This window comes from Simochromis diagramma, unplaced genomic scaffold (assembly GCF_900408965.1).
Source record: "Simochromis diagramma unplaced genomic scaffold, fSimDia1.1 OVJJ01000753.1, whole genome shotgun sequence".
Classification (NCBI taxonomy): domain Eukaryota; kingdom Metazoa; phylum Chordata; class Actinopteri; order Cichliformes; family Cichlidae; genus Simochromis; species Simochromis diagramma.
In genome coordinates, this window is record NW_024387523.1 from 1,420,175 (window position 1) to 1,440,821 (window position 20,647).

The 20,647-nt window shown below is 39.4% G+C and overlaps 2 protein-coding genes across 4 annotated transcripts in view; one reads left to right on the forward strand and one right to left on the reverse strand.

The window, feature by feature from the left end:
- Window positions 1-711: 711 nt before the first annotated feature.
- ak2 (adenylate kinase 2) lies at window positions 712-18,566 on the reverse strand. The gene is made up of 7 exons (XM_040020902.1): window positions 18,373-18,566; window positions 16,044-16,169; window positions 14,291-14,401; window positions 13,318-13,412; window positions 10,286-10,358; window positions 5,686-5,905; window positions 712-973 (listed from the first exon to the last, which is right to left on the reverse strand). The coding sequence occupies exons 1-7, from the start codon at window positions 18,469-18,471 to the stop codon at window positions 966-968; spliced, it is 732 nt and encodes a 243-aa protein (XP_039876836.1). The 5' UTR covers window positions 18,472-18,566; the 3' UTR covers window positions 712-965.
- Window positions 18,567-20,456: 1,890 nt separating this feature from the next.
- LOC120726499 (C-type lectin domain family 4 member E-like) overlaps window positions 20,457-20,647 on the forward strand; it is a 40,036-nt gene continuing 39,845 nt past the window's right edge. For 2 of the 3 annotated variants that reach the window (XM_040020118.1, XM_040020119.1), the window contains exon 1: window positions 20,457-20,594. In XM_040020118.1, the coding sequence (XP_039876052.1) occupies window positions 20,531-20,594 (64 nt within the window). In that variant the 5' untranslated portion in view covers window positions 20,457-20,530. The remainder of the gene's footprint in view (window positions 20,595-20,647) is intronic. The other variant, XM_040020117.1, reaches the window with a different exon arrangement.

A 20,647-nucleotide genomic window follows, 5' to 3' on the forward strand; every position in this document is an offset into this window, starting at 1 on the left:
CTCTCACCAAGCTGAGTTCCACTGTGCTGTGCTCTGAACTGAAAGTGATTATTTATGCCTTTATTTCATCACATTTGGATTATTATAAGTGTTTCTGTCGATCACTTTTACGCACAAACTCACCGATTCTTACCAGACTTGTATTTCTTTTAATAAAAATAAGCCATTTTGTCCATTTTATGCAGTATTTAAATTTATTTTACTTTGACTTGTGGTCATTGCGCCGCTTTAAAAACAAACAAGCTTTTCCTCTGTTTAACCGAGGTCCTTTTACTGTATTGAGCAATTTTGTCATCCTGTATTTATTTTACTGAACTACCTTTAGGCTATTTTCTATATGTTGTTTTCAATTTCTGAACTTCTGAGATAAATTGAAAACATCTTATGAGCAAGTCCAATTTAGTGTATTTCTCATCATTCATATAGGTCCTACATCCTTCAGACATCAGTGTGTGATATGTGGAACTGTTAAATAGGAAGTCACTTCATTCCTCATTGCACACCATTACTGATAGCCTGACTTTAACCCTAACCTTTTTATGTGTCACTTCAGGTTATGATATGTCAAACGACAAGCAACAAACGTGCGGACACTCGATAGAAAATGTGCATGAAATGTCACGGTACTCCTACACGATATTTTATGATTTTATTTCTCGGATTAAAGGCCAAGTGAATTTGAGACTCGAGTGAAAAACAAAATGCACAACATTTGATGATTGTAGAAAAGCAGGAAATTTATTAGAAGGGAAAACGTGAGGATTGTGACAACAAGATGGCTTTGTTTATTCCTGTCATGATCTACTTGAAATAGAAATGTGCAACAAAAACCCCAAAACAACCTTAACTTATTCAGTCTAAGGAGTCCCCTCTTATTGCCTGCCCCTCCCCTCCGTTTTTCTGCCCACCTGAGCTGTTTGCCAGCTCCAGTCCTTCGCCTCGGTGGGCATGAAGCAGCTCTGAACTCAACCAGCTGGAAGACAAGGGGGAGAAGGAAAGAAAAGTTTTGAGTGAATTTCTAGAGAAAACGTAACCAGGCATGACTTCAAAAACAGCTTCCTCGGTCAAACAAAATGTACCTGCCTATCTCACAAACCCATAAAAAAAGAAAAGAAAAATGCATTTAAGGTGGACAAAAACATCCAGACTTCGAATCAGATTAAACTATAGCACATGTACATTTACAGCTTTCAAAGAGTGACAAAACGCATTGGAGGCATCACAAAGCACGGCATGGAATATTAAGGTAAATTTAGCATGAAATCGTCTCATTGTGTTGAGTAACAGTCTGAAATCTGCCTCCCGGGAGCGCCAAACATCTGTTATCGTTTTTCATCACAACAGCCGGGAGAGACTAAAAATGCATCAGCATTCAAGGGAAAGAGGAAGGTAACACAGTCTGCATGCAAGAAGCTCCTACTGAACACCAGGTGACTACAGAGGAAGGAGGCGGCTCCAAAGGTCAAGGAGGAACAGAGGAGTGAAGGATGAGCGCACAAAGAGGATACAACAGGAAAACCTAAAGGCTTTGTTGTTTGTAGAAGAACATTTTTAGAAAAAAAGAAATGTTTTACAGCTAAAACTGCTTCAGCGAACATAAAAATAAGTGGAAACTACAGAAACAAGATGAGATGAAACGAGATTAAACAGTATTCTTTGGAAGTCTCTATTTAGTGTGAAGGCGTTCGTTTCTTTTACTGGTTTTCCTTTTAGATTACAACTGTTTGATCTGAAACAGCCACCATCAAAACAAAAACAAAAGGTTAAATATAAAATACAACTTTTGGGAGCTGCAGAAACAAAAAAAGACTGAACTTAAAACATTTCTTTGTAGTATCTACTGTTCAGCTCATGTCTGATCCTTGTGACGTCACACAAAGTGATGTCAGTGCTGAGAGCCTGAAGCACAGCAGAAACACAAGTTTAAAAAAAATAAAGTTCACAGTTAAAAATGTAACTTTTGATCTCCATTTTCAGACCTCTGAAGTAAAAAAAATAAATAATAAACAGGCATCTTAAGAGGGGAAAAAAGGAGCTTGAGATGGCTTCATTGTGTGTGTTTAGCTCACGACTCTTTAATGTGGAGCTGCATTGCATATCAACCCTGCAATAAGTGATTTTGTGCCACTTAGGGGCAGCAGACCCAAGCTGAATCACTATACACACTGACATACAGTAGTGTCTTTTCCTCATTTTCTGTCACATATATACAGCACACACTGTTGCTAATACACACAGCAAGCTCATTAAATATGGCCCGAATTTCAACTACTGCACGCATGTTTCTCCACATACAGCACATATTCATATCTTTAAAAGTCCCCAGACTTCACACAACTCCAATTCAGAGATGTTTCTTTGTACTCCTGGATCTGTTTGAAGCCACTGAGAGGAAATGTGTTTCATATAGTCTTCTCAGGCGCGCAGAAGCCCCACAGAACTGATGCTCAAGCCTTGATTATGAGCTGATAAAAAAAGCAGGAGGAGATAAACCGGCTCAGTTCATTCAGTGGATGAACTGAGCCCAGTTTAAGGTAAATATGAAACTGGAAATTAGCACAGCATGTTCCCTTTTAAGTCGATACAGTGACAGTAAGAAAACACTTGCTTCTTTACACATCTTGCAGCCAAAGAACATTCAAGCATTTTTTAAACTATATTTTGGTCTCGACCAACTCTAGAGGAAACCATCTTGCTTTTTATCTGCTAAACATTTCATTCCAAGTCTTAGTTATCTGTAGCTGTACAGGTAGTAGGTTTTGCATGAACAGATCCCTGCTTTGGCTGAAAAATTACACCTCAAGAGTGGCGAGGTGATTGTGTTTTATCATAAAATCTAATCATAGCCGCTAAAAGTCTTCATGTCTTCCCAGAACTCTTAAAGTTTGGTCACAGTTATTTTAGGAACTAAACACCAGAGAAAAACCCCAAGAGTGTTTTTTTCTAATTACCCATCGGCAGTAAACATGCTGACTAAATTGAAATGTCAGTTATCTGGTTGCGAATCAGTCATCACAGATTCAGACGTGAAATTATCTGACAGATTCTTGGAAGCGGTTCGAACTATTAAAATTCCAGGATCAGCGTCAAGGAAACAACATGTTGGAACCAAAACTTTGTAAACGCTGCAAAAATATTACTGGTATTAACAGGCTGAGCTGACATCATGCCAAAAAGTGAGCATCCTGTTTCACAGTTAAGTACATAGTGATTAAAAAATTAAAGGTATTACGACATATTAAAGATGAAGTGCGTTCTGGGAAACAACTTGGGGGAAGGAAGTGTCCACTTTCCACTCCTGACTCATCACTTCTGTAGCAAACTATAATAGGAAACACAAATGAGTCTTGTTCTACACTTTCCCACATATCAATAGATCGCTATTTCTGGATCCACTGTCAAGCTGTTTCCCAGCTACTGCAACCAATTTCTCTAGACCAGGGGTGTCGGACTCCAGGCCTCGATGGCCGGTGTCCTGCAGGGTTTAGATCTCACCTTGGGATCAACACACCTGAATCAAATGATTAGCTCATTACCAGGCCTCTGCAGAACTTCAAGACATGTTGAGGAGGTCATTTAGCCATTTAAATCAGCTGTGTTGGATCAACGACACATCTAAAACCTGCAGGACACCGGCCCTCGAGGCCTGGAGTTCGACACATGTGCTCTAGACCCTGCCTGATAGTTGCATTCCTCCAGGCCTCTATCTTTAAGAGGGATGGGCATAACTACAAATCTTAGGACTACTGCTCATCAATCCAGTATTTTTATCATTACTTCCAACCACCAAATGATCCAAAACTGATAATGGTAATTTCTGAGCTGCAGATCAGATGATGGTTTCAGCATCTCAAGAGTTTAATAATGTACACACCTTTAAGACCTTTAAGGCTTTTAATCAGTAATCACATTTATATATTAGATAACTGATCATTTAGTTAGTGGAGCAATTCCAAATGAAATACAAAACGAAAACTGTGCATTTCTCCGTGTGTGATGGACTTCTGCTAAACGTTTTGATAGGCTGCTCATGTTTTTGCCTTTAAAGGCAAAAGACTTGTGGCGACAAGTACTTTCCAATATCACCTCTAGTGACGTGCAATCATACTTTTGAGCTTTTCTCTCTGCCAGCGTGCTGCACCACACCCACCGCGGGCAGCAATGTGTGGATGGGAGGCCAAAACTGAGAGAAAACGATGGTGTGGACGTAGCCTTAGGTAAAGCACAATGTCTTCTGCATAGAAAACAGAAGTGCATTAAGGATCTTTATCAGTAACTGAGGCGGTCAAAGTGTGAAGATACAAGCTATTTTTTTCCTTTAAGCACTGAAAGCAATACCACTAATATGAGAGCAAACTGATGTTCCAGTCTTGATCTGCTGACTCTGTTTAAAAACATTTTAAGTCAGTGTGTGTCAGACTGAGCAGATTTGTGACTGGTTCAGCTAACATGCTGGTGTTTTCACAGTTAGCGAGGGAAAAAGGCCCCCTGTGGAAAAAATACGCTGACCTGACTGAAGTACACGAGGGAAAACAGCTTTAAACTCTCACACATAGGTGCATAAATTGTACTGCAAAACTCATTTTTGTATTTTTGGCAAATGTCGGCATTAAATTGATGCTAAACAATGACGCAACTTATGTCAGGTAAAGCTCAACTTATAAGCAGCGTTTATTTTTTTGCCATTAGAGTTAAGTGGAAATCTGATTACCAGCGAGTCTCAGAGACACAGATGGCCTTGAGAAGTTAAAGCAATACTAAATATAAAAGTAGACTTTCAATCATACCTGTGTTTAGATCTGAGCGAGTTGTGAGTATCGCTGTTGATGCAAATTGCAGCAGTTGGGCACTACGGGGTTTTAAAGTACCTCAATTGTGTACTTGAGTGCGTCATTGGCCACGGGGCCAATCTGTGGCCAAGAACTCACCCTCCTGTTTTCAGAACACACCTGAGGCTGTTGCCACAAACATTACTGTGCCTCAACTTTCCCCCTGCATCCCTGCTGCAGAGGTTCAGTCTGCAGACCTCTAACATCAGAATATAATTCATACTTTGACACACTCCATTTCCGGTTTTGCTTTTTCTTGCACTTCAGATGCATTCAGGGACAAGAAGGAGCAGCAAGTACAGCTGGTTTGGAAAAACAGAAGATCTAATCTAACATTAGGAGAAAAGGTGAAGAAAAAAAAGGGCAAAGCCATTGATTAAACAAGAGCAAACCTGTCCAGCAAAGGCAAACAATATGCAACAAATGTCAATATTTTCAAAATGCGCTCTGGTGAGGAGCATCTATACAAACATGCACGGCGTTCTGCACTGCTTAAATGTCAAAACCTTCTCACATCTCTACGGTGAAAAGCAGCAGCGTGGTGCTAATCGATGAGCTCTATTTTGGCTTCTTCTGTGATGAAGAGTAACGAAAACGATTCTACATCCGCTCTGTTCCTGTAACATTGATGATGCATTGCTGCTGAATTTCTTGAGCCGTGACAGCACACCGAGTCTCCATCTTCCCCGTTTACACTTCAAAGTTACATTTTGTTGCCACTCTGACACTCGATCCACTCTTGTATAATCTCCACCACGCGGGGGGAAAGAAAACAAAACAAAAACATGAAAACAGTCAGGTGAAGGGCAATGCGGCAAAGAAGGAAAACTTTAAATGAAGAACACTTGGTCTTTACAGGCTGTGGCACGAGCGGGCATTTCCGTGGCGGCGGAGAACGCGGCTACGATGGAGGCGAAGACTACGTTTGGGTTCTGGGCAGCGTCGACGGCCGTGTGCAGACCCCTGGCACTGTAGTACTGCACCAGAGGGGACGTCTGCCGGTGGTAGGCTTCCAGGCGCGAGCGCAGGGTGTTCTCGTTGTCATCGCTGCGGCGGATCAGTGGCTCACCCGTCACCTGAGTGCAGAGTAAAAAAAAGAAAACACATGAGACGAATCAGAAACTGTGTTCTTCTGAGTTCGCAGATCTTTATCCCTTCTGCCTTCTTTCTTTCATACACAACGGCTTCTTCTTTGTTTCTACTCTGTAAGCGAGCAAAACAGGATTTTTTGGAAATTTTTGCTTTATTTAAAAAAATAAATAAATAAAAAATTGCATACAAAGTGTAAAGCACGTTAAAAGTAGAAATGCCCGACAACACGATCGGTTGTGCAAGAACTGATTAAAAAAAAAAAATGTAAATATCACACGACTAATCCAAAATGCATACAATTTTACTTTACGAGTTATATTATTGTTTCAGTCTCTATTTTATTGTACAGTCTTTACCTTCCAACATAAAGTGAGTTGATGCACATGTTGTTGTGATTTGGTGCTATACAAATAAAATGTAATTGGAATGTAATTAAAAAAAAGTAATATCTGATTTAATATAAAACGTCCTGTATTTAACTGTAAATTGTACAAATGAACTGTTGCATCGGAAACTGAGCAGATAGCGTTCGACAGTTTTCAAAGCGAAAGTTTTCTCAATTTGTGCTTGGTACAATATTTCATCAGGGGAGAAACCCCCCCCCCCAACCTTGTGAACACTTGATTTGTTGTTTCCGTTTCAATACTAAATATAGTGTTTCACCAAACATCTTTCAATTAACCATAAAAGGCACAGCACCAATGAGTTTTCAATCCAAATTGTTTTTTTTGTGTCAATATAGAGTTAAATGCAATGCATGTGCATGCACAAATAGTGCAGTAGGACTAGCATTAAGCCCTGGTCACTCATTGACCATTAAACATTGCTTTTGTGCACTGGGATGTCAACATAGCAACATGATCATTCGCAGTCAGGTTTCTACCACGTTGCCATAACTACAAAAGCTGTTGTTCCTCAAACTAATTTTTTTAAAAAGAAAAAGAAAAAAGAAAAACAGCAGAAACAGGAATCAAAGCACCGACTTAGGATCTGATGTTTTTCTGCAGAATCTCTCCTTTAAGCTATCGCATTAATCTCCCCCTGTGCTGGCTGTGAGTCCCTGTGCTCTGGCACTGATGTACGACAACAAACACTTGCAGAGACAGACCTGCTTGCAGACTCAGACTCGTGCCTGTTGTCAGCACCTGATTACAAAAGCTGGGAGGTGAACGACACGCCGAAACAACTCCAAGGTGCAGCAGCAGTCATGTCCCACTTTTGAAACACTCGTGTTACACAGTACTTGTGGGTCCCAGTCACATCGGACATTCATTACATGTAATGTTTCATGATTACCACATCACAACAGTGCAAGGTGCAAAATGTGTGCTCAAACGACACACACACGAACCAGCTTGGTGCTAGTTTCTGCTACATTAGGTTCAACAGCACCTTAAACATCTGCACACACAGACTGAATTGTTGCAATTTTCACTAAAGCATAAAACTGTACAGTCGTTGGAACGTCAAGTATAAAACCCAAAGGAGAAACTGAATAATTAAAATTAAGTCTCTCTGCTGCACATTCCTTAATCCACAGAAATCTACTCATGGAAAAAACAGGAGACAATCTCAGGAAAACTTCAAAGCTCTCTACAGTTCTTTCTCCGCATCTTCAACAGCAGAAAGAAACATGAGATTATAACTTCCAGTTGTATTGCTTCCCCTTTTTAATGCATGTGTGCAGACGGAGCACGGTTAGACTGCCAAAAAAGAAAAAAAAAAAAAAAACTTCAACTTGAGTTTATTTGAAGAGCAGACACTTCTAATGTGACTCATGTCACTTTATTAGTAACAGGATGTGTGAAAATGAACATCGAATACTACATTTCAAAGAGGAAACATGCCTCATGTATGCAAACACATTTTTCTACACATTAGTGGTTCTTATCTAACATTCACACACACTTATACTCCAATAAAGGCATTGGAGAACAACTTGCCCAAGGACACTTTGGCATGCAGACTGAAGCAGCCAGGTATCGAACCACAAACCTTAAACCCTCCATGCACATAAACACAGGTAGTGTTTGTAATTTGGTAGTCCTTGTTCTGCCCTACAGCCACCTGAACTTGTTTTCCACCTGCAGCACATTCTGATTAAAGAAGCCCTCCAGTCTGCTGAAGAGCAGACAAACAATTACAGTCACAGCTAAAGTGCAGGTGGAATCGGAGAACGGTGGACTGTTGAATCAGAAACTCTTTGTAAAGCAGCCAACTGATATCATGGACTACCACAATGGAGACGTAAAGAGTGGAAAAGTGTTTAAGGAAAACGTGAGAAAGGACACACTGGCTGGCAGGCAGCGACTCAGCTTTTGGGTATCGGTGAAGACCTGCTAACTGTTCATCAAGTTTGATTAAATTCTGACAAACACTGTAGGAGTACTGGTTCTTGTGACGCGTGGGTGGATGACAGATAGCTCATTTTATAAGCTCATCAGTCCTTAACATAGATGAACTAAATATAAGTCAGCAAAGAGACTTGGGGAGGTGTTAAGCTACCCGAGCGGTCATGTATGATAAACCCAGACATGGTCAACGCCCAACTTGTTCCACTCACACACTGGTTGAACTCTACTTTGAAGCACACCACCATCTCACACTATTAATATAATTAAAGAAATGAAACTCGTTGTTTAAACCATTATTATTAGTTATAATCACAATTTCTACCGTCATGTTTCTAGAAAGCTTCACACTGACCTTTTTCCAAACTCGTATTAAAACAGCAAATGAACTTCAGGTCTTTTTTAGCAGACGCATTTGTGGGTGAAATGTGTTTTTAACCATCATAAAATGAACTTTTGCCATCTGCCAGGCTGAAACAACTTGTTAGCACTTCATTATTTTAAAAACATTTTTAAAAATCAAGTTAGTAGATGGCTGTTTAAACAAAGGAGGCCTAATACACGACCTTTGGTCTTTTATTTAGTACATGTGTCATAATCTCCTGTTGCAATAGCGCAGACAAGAAACTTCTCGCCGTCGCCACACAAATTTTATTCAGTTGCTGCCAGCAGACAAGTTCCCACATGCAGAAAATAAAATGAAGGAGTGAAGTATTCAACCCAATACTGAGTAACAGCCAGTGAAAAGTATTTGCCCCCTAAACCTAATGACTGGTTGTGCCATCAGCAGCAGCAAGAACTGGATTTAAGTGTTTGTATAACTCGCAATCAGTCTTTCACATCGCTGTGGAGGATATTGACGCACTCTTATTGTTGCCACATTGGAGAGTTTGAGAATAAACCGCCTGTTTATGGTCCTGCCAAAACATCTCAATCAGGTTTATGTCCGGACTTTGACCAGGCCACTGCAAAACATTTTTTTTAAATTTTTGAGCCAATAAGAGGAGGACTTGTTGGTGTGTTTCAGATCATAGTCCTCCTGCTTAACCCAAGTAACCCAGGGCACAAAATGATGGCTTGACATTCCAGGATTTTCTGGTCAGGAGCAGAATTCATGTTTCTATCAGTTACAAGTCATCCAGAGCCTGAAGCATGAAAGCAGACCATCACACTACATCATGTTTGTCTGCTGGAATGGTTAAAAAAAAATAATAAAATGCCATATTCATTTTACTTCACATGTAACAGGATTCAAACCTTTACAAAGTTTGACTTTTGTCTCATCAGGCCACAGGATATTTTCTCTAAAGTCTTGGGGATCATCAAGATACATTTGCTAAATATCAGACGAGCCTTTTTTGTTCATCTCCCGTGGATGCCACTTTTGCCCAGTCTCTTTCTTATTGTTAAATCGCTATGTTGGTGCACCACTGTTCCAAATTTGCTCCACTTTCGGATAATGGCTCTCACTGTGGTTTGCTGGATTCCCAAAGCCTTAGAAATAGTTTTGTAACACTTTCCAGACACAGACTTTGTTTCTCGGTTGTTTCTTTAGACACATCTTTAGGCAAGATGTGTTGCTTGTGATCATGATGCAATCTTTTAGCCTACTTTGCTTTATCAGAGAGGTTGAAGAAAAATCTGGTTTATCACAGTTAATTCATGATTTTGGGGGGCGTCATTTACTTTTCCACACAGGGTCAGGTAGGTTTGGATAGCTTTTTTCAGGTAATAAATGAAATCATCATTTAAAAACAGCATTTTGTGTTTATTCTTGCCATCCTTGCATAACATCATTTGTTCCAGTTGATTTGTTTGCTCCACTCGTTTGTGATACATTTTGTTTTTTAAGAGCAGATTAGTGGCTCTATTTAATTGAGAAAATGTACTGAATAATCTAAAATGCATGGAAACACTGATCTAAATCTTTCGGCTGGTTTCCAGGCTGGCAGTCATTTTCGGTGGGTGGCAGTTTAGCCAGAAATGGTTTCTAAGTGGGTGGAAAGTACTTACGTCATCCTTCATGGGCTCTTTGGGGGGGTTGAACTCCTCGTGGTAAGAGCGGCCGCTCGGCTGATGAATTAGTCTGGGGAAACAGAGGGAAGATGGTAAGCGGAAGCAGAGCACAGGACAAGGACGTTAAAGAAATCAGAGCAAGAGCGAAGGAGGTTTGACAACCACGGTGACTCATTAACTACTTAACTGTCCCTTTTTCCATCCCACATGATGCCCTTGTCCTACTTGGGCTCTAAAAGGCAGCAGTCTCTTCAAAAAGGACCCCCACAGAGAGAAAGATGACTCTCTGTAAACTAGATATGCTTTCTACTCAGCGTGACGTGTGAATAATGTGGAGTGGGTATAGTGAAGAAAGGGGACACCAATGGATAATTGTTTCTGTGTGGATGAATGTCTGAAGAGACGTCTGCGTGTGGGTCAGCTTCAATTCAGGGCTCAGAGTCTCATACTGAGTGTTCTGAGACTTGTTTTGTAGATCATTAGACGTATTAATGTACTGCATAAGAACAAAAGTAAAAGGAGAGAAACACACCAAAGAAAACAAGAAGTAACAATTATAACTTATTGTCCAGTTCTCTCTCATTTCAACATGTACAGCTTATGCAAACATTAGGTCAGACCAGAAAGTAACACATTTCTCTTTCAGTTCACCAGTGCTGACTTTCTCAACAAAAGCTGAATGCAAATCTTGTAACAGTATGTATAGCAATGTAATAGGGATAGAACGAGGAATGAATAATGATAAATCAGAATTCAGAATAACATTGTTTTGAAATGTACCAGAATAAACTCCATTACTCGCATGCATTTCCAGTTTACTTTGAACCTCGGTGACCTTCACATCTAAGTTATACAGCAACACCACAGGAGTTACGTGTAACCGCACAACCCTGTGGTGTTGGCGACATACATAGGTGACACGCCACCAAAGTTCACTGCAGAAGTCTCAGACATTGCAGCTTTCAGCAGACTAGCATTCTGGATATAGCTAACTGACAAACCCATGAGTACATGGCTGATTACCAAATTACTACATAATCCACATTAAAGATACTTTAGTAAACTTTCATTTATAGTTACAGAAATACAAAAGGTAAAATTCACAGCACATTAATATGAACATCACAAAGTGCTTCACAAAAAAATGATAAAACTTTAAAATGAAATGTTACCACTACGAATATAATTTGTTCTACTGATATTCAGTTCCTAAACCATGTGTGGACACTTATTGGAGCTGATATACTGACTATGGATGCCCTATTACACATTCAGCAGATGCAGACTGACATTTTGAATGACGTGGCCACTCTGTGAATGCAAGCATTGAAATCCATTCTTTTGTTAGCTTCTTCCTATGATTACAATATCTGCCTCTTCAGCTGCAAAATGCTGTGTGTTCATCACCTAGTTGCCAACTAGGGCTGTGCAATATGACCAAAATCTCATATCCCGATATTTGGACATCTATCGTCCGATAACGATATAAATCACAAAAATGTAACATTTTCTGTAAATTCTGTGAATCTCGGGCAGCTCGACTTGCGTGAAGTGTTTCCAGCTGGGCGTCGTGTAGCTGGAGTCGAGTGTTTTAACTGATGCATGAAACTATACATTTTTAGACATAAGTTGTAACGGCCGCCATTTTCTTTGTGAGTATTTATTACACGGCGTGCTGCGGGGACCTTGGGGATTCTGTTTATTTTGAAAAGTCTCAACAGGATCTTGAGCTTTATTGTGAAAGGTTTATGTGGAACATAAACAAGCGGACACGCGATGGTTTTACCGTTGTTGTTGCTAACGACAAGGCATAAAAACAAGCGCTTGTCTGTCTGTAGTGTGGTTATATTAAAGATAAGACAAAGAGAAAACTTTAATAAATGAATATAGTCACTACAGTGACCATCAAAACAATGAAGAAATATTGCCGTAAACAGTTTATTTTGCGACGCCACGAAACAAACAATAGCGTAAAATGAAACGATAGACGGTTTTATATCGTCATCCGATATATATCGTTATATCGAACAGCCCTATTGCCAATCCTATTTTCTGTTTAGACAAAGGCTTATTAGCGGTTAGGGGATCAACAAAATCAAGAGACTACTCTGTGGGCTCATCACCTGGTAAATAGTAGCTGTGTTTACATTGAAAATCTTAATTGTGGCTGCTTGAGAGCCATGAATTAGATCAAAGTTATTCAGATATTAGAGTATCATGTTTTTTTCTCTGCACACGTGTCTCTTTAGAGTTAAAATCTGGAACCAGATCATAGAACCTAAAGAAGGAAAGAAGGTGACTGGACTTCTCGGACGTTTTACGTCTCATTCGAGAACGTTCTTCAGTTCTAAAACCAAATGGTGGAGAGTACAAAGCATTTAAAATCTAGTTGTTGACCCACTATTGATCATGTGGCTCATCACATGGGTCAGAGTGTAAAAAAAAAAAAAGGCATAAGTCATTATCAGCAGCTGATACGGACACAGGCTTTCTTTCTAAGCTCTTCAGAGTATCAGCCAGGCACTGAGCAGCTGTGGTATTCAACATGTCCCATCAGGGACGGACACGTCGACTTCTCCAAGAATTGAATCTGCAAACCTTCTTGCTGCAGATGCTCAATCGCCTACAGGCTACTTTTTGTTAATCATGTGCGTTTATGCTCCATTTCTCCTTAACATCATCTCACTGTCCCAGAACCTCCCGTCCGCATGAATCAATCTACTCTACCTGAGTGGGTTTAACACGCTGACAGAATGAGGAGCTGCTCACTCGAAGGAAAATCACCAACTTGCTTTTATTGTCCACTTGCTACCCGCCTGAGAAATAAACCACACTCTTTCTCTGGTCTTGAATAAATCATTTTCTGTCATATTTCTGTCAGTGCGCCCCAGGGTGGCTGTGGCTACAATGCAGCTTGCCATCACCAGTGTGTGAATGGGTGGATGACTGGATGTGTAAACCGCTTTGGGGTCCTTAGGGACTAGTAAAGCGCTATACAAACACAGGCCATTTACCATACTGACTCCCACCTGCCACAGATCCTGCGAACCAGCAGAGAATCAGCGACGGAGAACTCGATCACAGAGTCCAGCTTCTCGTCTCTCTTGTCCAACAAGTCGTCCAGCTTGAAGAGACAAACACAAGAAGTCAAACATAACTAAAATCTGCTGTAAAGTACAAACTGACTTTTTTGACAACCGACTGTATAACACTACGGTTTTCAGGTTTATGTAATTAAACTTTAATAAAAGCTTTGTTTTTCTCTGTGAAGTTTGAAGAAACTTAAAAAAGTAGATGAGGACAATGTTCACGAAACCCTTTTAAACAGATTAATTATGCCACCTAAAACTATTTGCATCCATTAATTTTAGCCTGGTTATTCTGAGTTCTAGGTTTAATATATTTGAGAAAGTAGTTTTAGAGTTTGTGTGTTATCAATTTGTTAGGAAAGTTGAAACTGAAAAAAGAAAATGAAATGTAAACACTAGAAAAAGTTGCATTTCCTGTGAAAATGCAGTATGAATGCCGTATAGTGGAATCTGCTAAAAACAGCAGAAGAAGCAGAAGTGTCTGCTGAAAAGAGGCGAATAAGCTGAAATTTGTGCTAAAAGAAGTGAAGAAGCTGAAATTTTTGATGAAAAGAGTTAAAGAAGTTGAACGGTCTACTGAAAATAAAATGTTGCCATGAGTAGGATTCGAACTAGGGCCTCCCGCTCTCAGAACGGCTGTTCATCTCACTGAGCTAAAACACAGCTCACCTCGGCGATCTAAACTGGTGATCACACTTGTAATAAAAAAAAAAAAGTATAAAAGTTGTGAGCACCAAAAGCTGAAAAAGAAACCTACCAGCATGCTCAGTTCTCATGAATCAACATTAAAACTAGTTTGTTTAATCTCTTCATTAGCCAATCTGTATTTAAAGTAAAGCAAACTGCACTATGCTCATGAATTATTAAATCAACCTTAAAAACGCACCAAAACACTAATAAATTAAGTCCTCACCATCTCTGCTTGTTTGACCGTTCGGGGGAATCCATCCAACAGGAATCCGTTCCTGCAGGCCGGCGACTCAAGGTTCTTCTCTATGAGCTCCACGACCATCTCATCACTGACCTGCAGGGACACAAAAACTCCTCTTTATCAAGCAACAATATTTTGGCCTTATACATTTATTTCATGTCAATACAAAATCTTTTTATACAGCAACAGGAAATGGATATTAAAGTGCACAAATATGAGCAAACAGCACCAAACTGTGAGAGTCAAACAGATGGCAGAAAAATCACACCAGGAACCTCGGTTACATGCTGGGAGATGAAATGGAAACAAAGAGCTCTGCAGCAGCTGCACAAACGTGTGTACAGCGCTGGACACAAATATAGAGGAAAACACACAGACGCCTAGAAAATGTTACAGAAGTGAATTTTGACATAAAAGAGACTTAAGTGGCCACAGAATCACAAACAATTTATTATGATACAGAATAAAATGGCTTTAAAAATCAACAAGATTCTCATCCCAACACCATTTCCCCATTCAAAACAAAAAAATCTTGGGGTTCATTGTTCTGTATTAATTTGTGCCTCTCATATGTAAACAGTTATATACACAAGTCAGGTCAGCAGAGCATGTCCACCATAAAAGTATAACATGATTTTATAGGTGAATCTGATCCAGTCTCAAATTTTAAAATAGTCATTGTAAAGTTCATTGAACTTGATTTAATACAACTCGATTTGAATGCTACATACAGATCATGGATTGGAGTGTAGTCTTCAGAGCGCTTCAGAGTGTTTTATACGGTAGTCCTTTATTGATACCTGCTATCTGATATATTCTCATTTGAAGTCCCAGCGACTTCCCCACAACGACTCTTTTAAGAGCCACCCATAAACCTCTAAAGAGCATTCCTGCCTTTTTAAAATGTTCTTAATAAATGGAGCTTGCCTCCAAAATAAACTAACCTCTCTTTATTCTCTTAAATAATTGGTCTTCACTATGTTCCTATATAGTAGTATATTTTTTCTTTAGTATAATATGAAATAAATTCCACATGTGTCAAGTTGTCTGTCAAGTTTGCTGTGTAGTAGAACCGAGACATTAGTCATTACAAAAATTTCAAAATAATATTACAATTCTCGGTAGAGAAAGCAGCTGGTGTCGTACAGCTCCGGGTGGTTGGCTACGGCGTTGATGAGCCTTTCCTCCATATTGAATGAAGAATGAATGGCTTTGGCTGGACCTGCCCCTTTGAACTAGGTCAGAGAATCACATCACAAGGTTCCTGATTGGTTGTCGCGGCGCGACTTGACACTGGAGTTCAGATCTTCCCAACTCGAATGCACAAAATGCACCACACAAACTGCCGCGCATACTTTTATTCACGCTTCAAATGCGTCAGTTGCTTTTTTGCGATGCAAATCTGCTTCTGAATTTTCGCGGGACCCACAGTCACAATCATGCTCCTCCATTGACTTTGTATACCTGATGCTCTGGTCGTGTCTATCGCGTTAGGTGTGAACGCACCATTAGTTTTGTTTTAGCATTATTGTTGATTCGGTTATGTGGTTTTAATAAACTTTATTGGAACCATCACTGCAGAAAAGGAAGGAAGGAAGTAATTGTAATACAAGGAAAACATGAGATGTCATCAAAGACTCGGGATGACGAGCTGCAAAGTCAATAAAAACCTCAGAGGAGACAAAGGGACAGGAAGAAAAGTTCATAGAGAGATCACGAATAGAAGAGCAGTTACCAGTTTGCCAGAATCCATCGTCTCCTTAAGCCTCTTGCCGAGCTCGGAGCCTGAAGCCACCATGGCCCTCAGCATGTCTCCAGTAGCCAGGTGGCAAACGCAGTATTTCTCTGCTAGCCGAGGGGCCTGCAGGGGAGAGAAAGTGTTTTTTAATATGGAACTACTATTCATCACTACCAAACACCAACTGAAGGAAATATTTGGCTGTTGACCTAAACACTGATGAACAAATACTTCCTGCACCACTGACAAATAAAACCATGATGTAGGTTTCTGAGCATAAGGCTCTGAAAAGAAAGTTTTCAGCACCACAGACTGATCTGTGGAGCTCTCGACCTTCTAGACGGCGTAGCTTTCACTTTTTCAACTCATCTGAGGATTAAAGATTAGAAGACATTCTCTTTATATGTTGCAACTAATGAAGTCAAAGGTTATAATTTATATAAGCTCATTAAAATCATAACAGAGTGAAGATCCTTAACCAACAAAGGTGTGCTTAATTCATTTAGACAAGGCCTCAACTGCAGTAGAGCATATGCTGCATAGATGCCAGCAATGTCCAATACTTCAACATCTCCAGCTAACAATTATTTTCACCACTGACCGATTCATACTATTGATTATTCATTTAGTAAAAATTGATAATTCAGGGAATCTTGACATATCCTGAAGAAAATAATTTTTTTATTTTTAAATGAGCCAGAACCAACAACTATCATTCCTGCTTGTGCACAACTTAATTAATCATTTTCCTTTTTATTTTCACACACCTACACATAACGCTGTGTTTTAACTCTGTGTTGTTTTTTTTTTTAAATTCTCTTAATGCATTGCGAACCTTTAATCTCTTTTGGTAAGCACACTGAGTGTACATGTAACGAAACGTGTTATAGAAATAAAATTGACGCTGAAGCTTTATTTAAAACGCTTGATCGCTCCAATATCGGTGATACTAAAACGGGGTTTGCAACAGAGTGCTTTTGGGTAAACAAAGCACTCAAAACAAATGACAACACTAAACAAATCAGAGAGCAAACACATGGATCTATTCTGACAGCACGTGTCTGTGCTATCAGACACGTCCATGTGCCTGATCAGAGAGGACTGCACAGTGAACCGCAGGACACAACGACGAAGGTCACACTGAGACAGACATCTGGGTTTCAGCGCTCTACACAGCTGCAACAGAAATCCTACCGAGTTATGTAACTGCGACACTGGAGCCTTACATGCCAATGAAATGCTGAAGAAATTCCAGTTTTGCACAATATAATTCTAAGAAAAACCCACTGATATGCAACTGATCTTCTCAGACTTCCATCTGAGTTTTCTCCACACTAGTATTTCTGTATGACTGCTGCAGCTCTGGTTGCAGGCTCCTGGGAGGTTTCTCAAGTACTAAATGTTGGCTATTGTTTCTAATTTACAACTGATGTATTTATATGTAAAGATGATTTAGTAAAATCTGAAAAAATTAGAAATGGAGTACTATTCTGAATGATAAAGTTAAAAATAAAAAAGGCAACTGTCTTACCTGGTAAATGTTTTTATTGATCATTTAGTTAAGGAATATTAAACTAAATGATTTATTTTCACCACAATTTTACAACAATAAATACAGTCAAAAGAAAATATTTACATGTAAATATCAAGAACTGTTTTCAGCATTATTGTGAAAAATTCACCAGTCAACAACAACACAACGTTATTTAAAATAAACCACAGATGCTCCGGGTTTTTAAGGAGAAACAATAGGAAAACTAATTTTAATAACAAGGTATTAAACTGAATCAGCAGGTTTTTATAAATATGGGTATGTATTTTTCCTGCTGATTCATATATCATATAAAAAGTTTTTGTTTCAGTTGTGAACTTAAAACAATTTTATGCTTCTGTAGCCTGTAAACAGCACAATATACTCAATTTATAATAACAAATGTATAAACTGCTTTTGGAAGGAGTCCAGTATTAAACTTTTATTTCGAAATAGCACCAACAGAAAAAAAAAAGACAAACACATTAAAATAGCTGTAACAAATTTGGCTGGTAGAGGTTTCGGTATGCACTTCACTGTGAAGCTAAAAGCAGATAATGCATTGAAATTTCTCAGAAACTCAGACATTAACGGGGTCGTTGTGAGAGTAAATTTTATTATTACATAGAGGATTAGAACATATACCTAGAGATAAAGAGACTGACAGCTGGCTCTAAAGCCTGGCAGGCTAGCATTAGCGCCGACCATGCGCCCAGAATACACTACTTATATTTCAGGCTAGCCGCTAACAGCTAATGCTAGCTCATTAGCTCGTCTGGATATTTCTGCTCTCACCTGAGTCCCCTTCCCAGCTCCAGGAGGTCCAAGAAGGATGGCACGAATGCCGTCCTGCACATCGGCTATCGCCTCCTTCAGCTGCGTGCTGGGGGCCATGTCAGGACCTGGGGGGGCACCGCGGCAGAAACTTTAATAAAGTCCGTCGGTGTAGTCCTGGGTAGACTTCAGCCAAGTTGGCTAGAAAAGGAAGGACCGCCGCATTCTCTTCCGCTACAATGCATAAACCCCGCCCCTTAGACTAGTGCGCTTGATTGGCTGTCAGACTGCTCTATCACCAGAACAGCTGAATGACTTGCTCAGGGCTCTGTCTATCGCTACCTGTGCCAGCTGATTGGATAGAATTCGTAAAACACCTTGTGTAACTTACGAACAGGGCTTCAATAGAAAATGCCAATTTGTAAAACAAATAAACAAAGCAGAAAAAACAACAACAGAAAAGTATGATAGTTACTTGAAACTGACGTTGAATTAAAAAAAAAAAACTTACCAGAATGAACACTAGAGTGCCACATAAAATAAAGGTTACACATTTATTTGTTTTATCCTTCATAATTAAACATTTCCTTTTGTTTTGCGGATTTTTTTTTTTAAATATATAATTAGTATAGTAGTGTTTAATGGTATTTTAAAATTGAATGACTGATTTTTGTGACTAAATTGACATAAAATTTACACAAATGTTCACTGTTAAAACTTTTAACAACAATAATTAATATATCAATATATTATTCCATAATTTATCCGACCATCCTCTTCTTAACCAATCCAGTGTTGCTGGGGCATATCCCAGTTGCCACATAGTGTGAAGCAGGGTACACCCTGGAAAGGTTGCAATCTGTCAAAGGGCTAACACATAGAGATGAGGAGTGTCTCTGATCACCCCAACCAGTCGTGGCAGATGGCAGCCCCTTCATGGGCTTGGTTCTGCTAAAGGATTCTTCCTGTTAAGAGGGAGTTTTTCCTTCCCACTGACACCAAGTGCTTGCTCATATAGGGTCATCTGATAGTTGGTATTTTCTTTGTTTTTCTGCAGGGTCTTTACCTCACAGTATAAAGTGTATTTAGGCAACAGTTGGTGCAACTTTTGGTGCTGTATAAATAAAACTGCCAAAAAAACGTTCAACACGTGAATTATACTTCTGCATCTGATCTAGGCTGTAACTTATGCCATATATCAAACTTTTGCTTAAAATTCTTGAAAAAAAAAAAGTAAAAAAACAACAACAAAACATTTGTATAAGTGTTCTCAGCCTTTGTTCAATAATTTGTTAAAGCATTTTTGGAAGCAAATACATCCTCAGTTCTTTTTGAGAATTATTTCACAATCTTGGCACAACTATTTTTGGGCGATTTCGGCCAGGCTGTCATGTGCCTTTTAATGAAAACTGTCTTTCTTCTACCACACAGGCCTGAATGGTGAAGTTTAGAAATGGTTGTCCTTCTGGAAGTTTCTCCTCTATCCACAGATTAATGCTGGAGCTCTGTCAGAGCGACCACGGCAGTGGCGGAGCGGGGGGTGGCTTACTGGGCTTAAGCCCAGGTTGTTTTTTCAGAAGCCCGGGGTCTTTTGGAGTGCAATTCTTTCATAGTTAGATGCCTGGCTGACAACTGTATAAAATTGTGTAGAATTTTGAGGTGAAAATGAATTTAATGCATTTTGGAAAAAGGCTGTAACACAAAATGTGTATTTAAGACACGAGCATTGGAAACAAAACATGCGACAGAATCAGTAAAAAGAAAACAAAATGTAGAACAAATAATTTTATATGTTCCAAAACAATTTCTGTCTGTAATAAAATTTAAAAAAGAAGGACAAAATGTGTGCAACAAATAGCCACTCTAGCTTCACAGGTCACACACACACACACACACACACACACACACACACAGAACACACACACACGCACGTATATATATATGTGTGTACGTGTGTGACCTTCCTGTGAAACTGGATGTTTTATGGCACATTCATCACAGAGCTGAAATGGAAGATTACTTCATTTTATCCCGCCAAAACAGGAAGTAAATTACCACAAGTTAAAAAAAAAAGAGATTTGGGTGGGTTCTTGTGAGGAAGTTTTTTTTTTGTCTGTATGCTGTGAAACTTCTCTTTTAGAACTGCTAATACACAGCAGCCACACACACACACAGCAAAATGCCTGAAGCTGAGGTAATATACTCCGATGTGAAGCTTGCAAGAGGAAAAAAGAGAGCCAATGGTGAGACTTATCTAGTCATCTTACTACATGTAGAAGATTCCTAAAAGAATCTC

Excerpts from the sequence above, each read along its gene's own strand:
- ak2 (XM_040020902.1), bottom strand. The coding sequence starts at position 18,471 with ATGGCCCCCAGCACGCAGCTGAAGGAGGCGATAGCCGATGTGCAGGAC. Across the intron at positions 16,170-18,372 it reads GAGCTGGGAAGGGGACTCAG|GCCCCTCGGCTAGCAGAGAA; the intron begins GTGAGAGCAGAA and ends TCTCCCCTGCAG. Across the intron at positions 5,906-10,285 it reads AAGAGCCCATGAAGGATGAC|GTGACGGGTGAGCCACTGAT; the intron begins GTAAGTACTTTC and ends CTCTGCACTCAG.